We start from the raw sequence: 7512 nt of genomic DNA, 5'->3' as shown, positions 1-7512 counted from the left end.
TCGGAATGATAATTAAAGAAAAATATGAAGGAGATCTTTTCCATCCTTCCACATTCTCTCTCCATAAACCCATCACTGTAACTCCATTATGCCATCGACCTCGAGGGAGGCGTGCTTGTGGGTGCTGACGAAGGAGCAAGGCCGGCAGCAACCAACTCGACGACAGATCGATAAGAGCGGAGGGAGGAGGCCAGCTTATAGCAGTGATTTGCAGCGGTGGAAAAGGGTGCGGGGGGTGGTCGTGTAGGTGGGGGACGCACTGGAGGCACCCGAGGCCAGGGAGGGGAGGCGAGGGGGTTGGTGGCACCGGAGCCGGGGAAGGAGATTTGGTGGCGCCGAAGTCGAGAGAGGGGAGGGGTTTGATGGTCATGCAGAGCTGGATGCGATGCAGACAGTGGATGCGATGTAGACGGTGGTGGGGCAGGGCCGCGGCGGGGGCGATATGATCGTGGGAGGAAGGGGAGTCTACGGCGGAGAAGAAGAAGCATGCGCCCGGGGGGGGCATGCCTTCTTTGCCTCTCTCTTTTTTTTCTTTCATTTTCTTTTCTATTTTTCTATTTTTTTTTCTATTTTTCATAAAATTATTTATATTTTATATTTTATTTCATAAAATATTTCATCTCTTATTTAAAAATTTTTAATTTTATATAAAAAAATTTATTTTGATTTATATTTTTAAAAAGTTTTGGGATTGGATTTATTATTTTTTTGACTTAAAGAGGGAGGTTGTGGGCCACCTTTATTTTATTTGTAAGGAGGAACTAGATTTTTTTCTTTTTTTGGTAAACAAGAGGGATTGGATTTATTAGTTTTGTAAGTTTGGATCACTGCTGTAGTTAATCAAAGATTTGAGTCAATCTTTTGATCCAAAATAAGAGATGTGTCCAAAATAATATTTTATTTCGATTTCTATCTTTAAATGAACTAAACAACGATAATGGGAATCATCTATTCCGATTCCTATCATGGACCAAACACTTTGGGAGATTAATCATTCCGATTCTCATTTCAATCATTTTCAATTTTGATTTTGATTCTGATTCCGATTCCAATCGCAAACCAAAAACCTTCCTATTTCTTTGCAATATTTCCTACTTAGAAACCCCAAGGACATATTGATCATGGCAAAACTATTGAACAAAAGCCTATGTCAACCTTCTAAGTCCTTGTTATGAATTTTTATATGTTCAGGCAGCCATTTTAATACGATGGAAGCCAACTCAGCTTGATTTTTCAGACATCACATGGAGATTCATTTATTATTTTTGAAAAATGACTAGATTTACTATATCATTGTGATATTTATGGTCATATTTATCCACATCAGTTGTCAACTGCAAGAAAAATAACACTATGTGGATATTTGGTTCGCAACCAAAATCAAAATAGAAATGAAAATTGGAATAGCTTGGAATCGGAATCAGAATGGTTAAATCCTCCAAAGTATTTGGTTCGTAACCGGAATCATAATCGAAATTGAAATGAAAAATTAAATCCATAAAAGAGAGTAGGGATTGAGTTCTATACACATTGAGCCATTCCAATTCTATCTCGAAATCAGAATCGGAATGAGACTCCTCCGAACCAAATGATTGGAATGGAAGTTATCCATTCCGATTTCGATTCCAAACCTCCACTTCCTCCAACCAAACACCTCCTATATCTTTGTGGGATAAAGAAACAAAGGGGTGTTTGGTTCATAACCAAAATCGAAATGAAAATGAAATCGGAATGGCTTGGAATTAGAATCGGAATGGCCAAATCCTCCGAAGCGTTTGATTCGTGACAGAAATCGAAATTGAAATCAAAATTGGAATGAAAATTTGAATCCATAGAGGAGAGTAGGGATTGAGTTTTATATAGATTAAATCATTCCCATTCTATCCTGAAATCGGAATCGGAATGAAATTCCTCCCAATCAAATGGTTGGAATGGGAGTCATTCATTCTGATTTCGATTTCAGATCTCTACTCTCTTCAATCCAACACCTCTTAAAGATTAATTGGTGTAGTTCACGAGCTAAAATGTTTCTCCTTCTTTACTACTTGATGAACGAAGAAGAGATAATGCCAACACTAACATGATTCAGAAAAACTACTAATGTAGGTGCAAAACTCTTCCATGCCCATTCCTCGCGAGGATCGATTTGCCTGCGAAAGTAACATAATACTCCATCCTACAACAGCTTGCACTTCTCCTAATCATAAAACCTTAAAATAGTGCATTCTATCAGACTGTCAACCCTGTAGAAATAGGGAAGACAAAAAATCATCTCTTGGAACGTCTTATCATCTGATTACATGTCATTAGTAGGATGTCTCTTTAAGCTCCCAAGTTTCAACATCCAATCCGAACGTCTCATCAATTATAAATAGATAAATGAATCGAATCAGGGAAGTGCAAGTTATATTTTTTTTATTTGCATCCAATTTGAACGTGACCAGCAAGGGGAAGACATGATAAAAAAAGAAGACTAGAACTTGCAGCCTTTTTTTGTTTAAATTTGTTCATCACTTTTCAAGTATTTTAGGATAACATATGTGATGGAATAAATGGTTATAGAAGCTGTCTCGTGGCGTGTTGACACATGGCCACATTTGGCTGGCCAAATGTCTCCCAACTCCAGTCCAATTCCATGTGTGATGCAGGGCTGACAAAATACAATCCTGATCATCCATTAACCTGACTAACGTTGGACTGCCATAGGATTGGATTTGAGCTAAATAGATTTGGTTATTAACGGATCAACCCATTTGATATGTTTATTATTTAGATTGGATTCGAATTTTGATCCTTTGATTTATTTAACTTATTTAATCTATTTATTATATGAGTCGGTTCGGGTCGAATAACCATTTAACACCTATTTCATTTAAAATCTAGCTTATATGATGCCTTTTGGAAACTGAAATCTGTTTAAATTTTGAAATCCGGCTTGATTTCTGAGCAGGGTGTGATGGCATCTTTCAACTTGCCCACTTGGTCCTATACAGTATCTAGCCCCAATCGCTTAAGTTTACCATCTATCATTCTAATTTTCAAAGCCCGGAGCCTTCCAAATTTTCAATCCATTGCCTCGCGTCCTCCCCTCTTTCCTCACCACCCTAGCAAATGCCTCCATCGTGCCTTCCGCCTCGATCTCATCATCCTCCTCCACCTCTGCCACCCCCACATCATCCGTTTTCTCGATTTTTGCAACAAGAAAATGAATTGAACGGGATAGGGATCCTCACCTTTTCCTTCACCGCGCAACCGTTGAGAAGCTTGTTGGTGTTCGCACTTGAGCCCCTCTTCGGTCTTGTAGGGTTGGATCTGGCCTTTCGTTTTCTTTTCAATACGGGGATTTCGCCTTTCAAGTGGTTAGAGATTGATGAAAGGAGGGGAGAAAGGGAAATTCAATTGTCATCTGCCAACTTTGATTTTTTTTTTCCTTTTATATTTTGAATGGAGAAAGGGAAAATAGAGACTCAAACCATCCCTATGTCAACTAGTTGGTTGGGTCTAGCCCAATCCAAAATTGTTGAGGGTTTGCTTGGAGTGTATGTTAGGGAGAACAAAGTTGACGTTGGAGATGAGAGCGGTCTAGAGACACCAGGTGTTGAAGGAGACCTTAGTGATAGCAGCAAGGGAGCTATTGGTGATGATGGGAGAATGGATGGTCAAGTATGGAGGAAATAGAGACAGCCAACTTGTTTCCTTGCAATATGACTGACCCATTAATATGTTTGTTTGACTTGTTTGTTTATTAAATAGGATGGATTTAGATTTCAAAATCTGAAAAAGTAGATTAAGTTTTGATTTGAAATTTTTTAATTCATCTACCTACGATCGGATCCGATCTAATTGTCACCCCGATAGAACGGTCTCATCAATTGGAAAATAAGAAAACTATTATCAAGGATCGGAAGAGTTTACTTTTAATCTTGGAGGTTTTGAGCCGTCCTCTCTCTCTCTCAGCCTTTTAATTTTTTTTTCAACCGCAGCCCTCCTCTCTCACTTGAATATTTTCTGCGTTCTTCGTCCTGGCAAGTTTAATTGATTTTAATTTTTTGATATACACGTAGGTTTTCCTCCCCTTCCATTTAAAAAGCAAAACAATGCGAGCGTTGAACTCGAAAAAATAGGTTGAGGATTTCCCATGCTGAACCACTCACTCTCACCTTCCCCCACCCAGAACCGGCCATGGCCTCCGGTATCCACGAACCACGCCCACCTCGCTGCCTCCTCCAACTCTGCCAAAAGACCCGCGAGTTGAATCAAGTCCATGCCGCCTCCATCAAAACCGGCATCTTTCCCCACTCTCCCGCCTTCTCCTCCCGCTTCCTCGCCCTCCACTCCCGCCCCGACCTCGCCACCCTCGACGAAGCCCTCTCCGTCCTCGCCCAAATCCCCCACCCCACCGCCTTCTCCTGGAACGCCCTTATCAAGCGCTGCGTCGAAGACCATCACTCCCATACCGCCCTCGCCCTCTTCACCGACATGCTTCGGCGGTCCTCCGCCGCACCCGATAACTTCACCCTCCCCTGCGCGATCAAAGGGTGCGCTCGGTTGAATGCCGTCCAAGAAGGGAAGCAGATCCATGGGTTGATTCTGAAGCTGGGTTTCTGCCCGGATGGCTTCGTTCAGAGTAGTTTGGTCAGCTTCTACTGTAAATGTGGCGATTTGGTCTCTGCCAGGAAGGTGTTCGATAGAGTTGCTTGCAGAGATTTGGTTACGTGGAATTCGATGGTCGATGGGTACGCAAGGAATGGCCAGGTTGACATCGCGAGGAGGTTGTTTGATGAAATGCCGGAAAGGGATTTGTTCTCGTGGGCATCATTGATCAATGGGCACTCAAAATGTGGGGAAACTACAGTTGCTCGAGAGATATTTGAACAGATGCCCGAGAAGAATGTGGTTTCTTGCAATGCAATGATTGATGGGTACATGAAAAATGGGGACTTTGAATCTGCTAAAGAGTTGTTTGATCAGACGCCCGTGAAGAATATCGTCACTTGGAATACGATGATCACAGGATTCGATAAGAATGGGCGTTTTAAAGAAGCTGTTATTGTTTATGAGGAGATGCTTGCAGCAGGACTTGTTCCCAATGTTGCGACATTGGTTAGCATCCTTTCAGCTGTCTCCGGGTTAGCTCTGCTCGAAGGGGGCCGGTCAGTTCATAGTTACATCAGGCAAAATGGATTTAGGGTAGATGGTGTTCTTGGAACTTGTCTTATAGATATGTATTCGAAGTGTGGCAGCATTGAGAGTGCTCTCTCCGTTTTCCATGAGATTCACAGACGGAAGTTGGCACATTGGACTGCGATGATCATGGGCCTAGGAATGCATGGTATGGCTGATGATGCTATAAAATTGTTCATGGAGATGGAGAGAATTGGAATAAGACCCCATTCTATAGCGTTTGTTGGAGTGCTGAATGCCTGTAGTCATGCAGGAATGGTGGATGAGGGGCGTCGGTATTTTGATCTCATGAGAAAGGAATATGGCATAAAGCCAACAGTTGAACACTATGGTTGTCTGGTGGACCTTCTCTGTCGAGTTGGGTGTCTAGAAGAGGCAAGGGATGTGATAGGCCAGATGCCCATGAGACCAAATGAGATAATTTGGATGAGTTTGCTTAGCGGGTGCAGGAAATATGGAAAAGTTGAGCTCGGTGAATTTGCTGCTAAGCATGTGATCGAATTGGTACCTGAGGCTTCTGGGTGCTATGTCCTTCTCTCCAACATATATGCTGCTGCTGGCCTCTGGGACAATGTCTCAAAGATGAGGGAGCTGATGAAGGAAAGAGGAATTAGAAAGGATCCGGGTTCTAGCATCGTAGAACATGGAGGTGTGGTTCATGAGTTTGTCATGGGGGATACTTCTCATCCCCAGACTGAAGAAATCTGTAATAAACTGAATGAGATGGGTAAAAGATTGAAATGTGCAGGATACATTCCTGACACCTCACAAGTTCTGTTGTGTATAGATGAGAGAGATAAAGAAGCAGAGTTGGCTCTCCATAGTGAGAGATTGGCAATTGCTTTTGGTCTTATAAATATTGAACAAGGGTCGCCAATCCGAGTTGTCAAAAACTTACGAGTTTGTAATGATTGCCATAATGTGACGAAGCTACTTTCAGGTATTTATGAACGTGAAATAATTGTGAGGGACAATAGCCGCTTCCACCATTTCAATATGGAACATGCTCATGTATGGACTACTGGTGATTTTCTACTGCTCTGACTGTATTTAATCCTACATGAGGTGCAAGCGACACTGGGCTAACTTCAATGGAAGTTTGAGAATTTTTTGCAAGGAATGTTATATAAGTTCAAAGATCATGGCCCTGACATCTGCTATCATATAAAGATGGATTTTTTTGATAATATGGATCAGGAAATGAGAGCAGAATCCCAAGATTCACTGACATTAAAGGTTAGAATGCAGATGACACAATGGACTACAAAAAATCATGTGGATATATGTTTTCCTGCTTGGGAGAAGGGTCTGCTATTTGGTTCTGGGAAGATGCTTGGGCTAGACGTTGACCTCCTCGGTCTATGTGGTGCAGAACCAGCAGATGCTGGAATATGAGGATAGAGAGACCCCTCAGCTAGGGAGAACTTGGAATAAGCTTCAAATATCTCTTCCTGCGAGAAACTACTGTAACAATATGTTGACCTCTTCACGGTTGCTTGACATATTTCTATAACAATTGCAATCAAATATCTCTTCCTGCGAGAAGCTACTGCAAGGAGATTTTGCTGAACTACTGTGAGACAAAGGAGCGGCTTGCAGACATCTTCACAAAAGCATTGCCGCTTTGAGATATTATGGAATATGCTTGGAGTGTCCAAAAAGTGTATTAAGGAGGACGGTTAAAATACTAATATACTTTTGTAAGATAAAATAAAAGGAAAAAGTAAAAAAAAAAAAAATCAAACATGTATCTGGAGCTTACTGAAAGGATCTGGATATTTGTAACAGTCTCTATAGCTTTGATAAAAAATTATTACATCTAGAAAGCACAGAACATGGTGCTTTGTTTAGGCGATCAGTGAAGTTGGCAAATGGAGCTTATAAATAAGAATGAGATGTTGTATTATGTGGCTGTTTGAAGTCTTGCATGTAGCTCAAGTTATAAGCGTAAGCTAGTTCACTTATTTAAGTGCTTGAAACTCAAATTTCAGAGTATGGTGAGTTTTATTTGTTTGGATGCATGCAGCTTAATCTGCAAAGTTTAGTTTTGTTCATTGTGCTGCAACTCAAAGCTATCTTATGGTAGGTTGATTTGTGGTTAAATTAGTCATTGGATAAGTTGCAACATTTTGAGTAGACATCTTCATTAAATAAAAAGAAATTTCTCCATTCCATCTCAATTAAAACTTTGGCACCCCACTCCATGTTGCCTCACTTTTGTCCAGTGATCCATTCTGAATGTGCCTCTTGCTAGACCTTCCTAGCATGCCTGGCCGACCATCTCTCCAACGTCCTATCTCTCTCTCTTTTATCCCTTTCTCTTTCTCC

At 41.3% G+C, this 7512-nt stretch overlaps 1 protein-coding gene across 1 annotated transcript; it reads left to right on the top strand.

The window, feature by feature from the left end:
- The first annotated feature begins 3010 nt into the window (after nt 1-3010).
- LOC105042240 (pentatricopeptide repeat-containing protein At3g62890-like) lies at nt 3011-7090 on the top strand. The gene is given in 3 exon segments (XM_073253730.1): nt 3011-4217; nt 4220-6178; nt 6181-7090. Coding segments are annotated over 3 exon segments (2070 nt in total). The 5' UTR covers nt 3011-4138; the 3' UTR covers nt 6213-7090.
- The last annotated feature ends 422 nt before the right edge of the window (nt 7091-7512 follow it).

This window comes from Elaeis guineensis, chromosome 3, assembly GCF_000442705.2.
Source record: "Elaeis guineensis isolate ETL-2024a chromosome 3, EG11, whole genome shotgun sequence".
In the NCBI taxonomy this organism is placed as follows: Eukaryota; Viridiplantae; Streptophyta; class Magnoliopsida; order Arecales; family Arecaceae; genus Elaeis; species Elaeis guineensis.
Note: the sequence above shows the minus strand (reverse complement) of the source record. Positions and strands in the feature narration are given on the sequence as shown.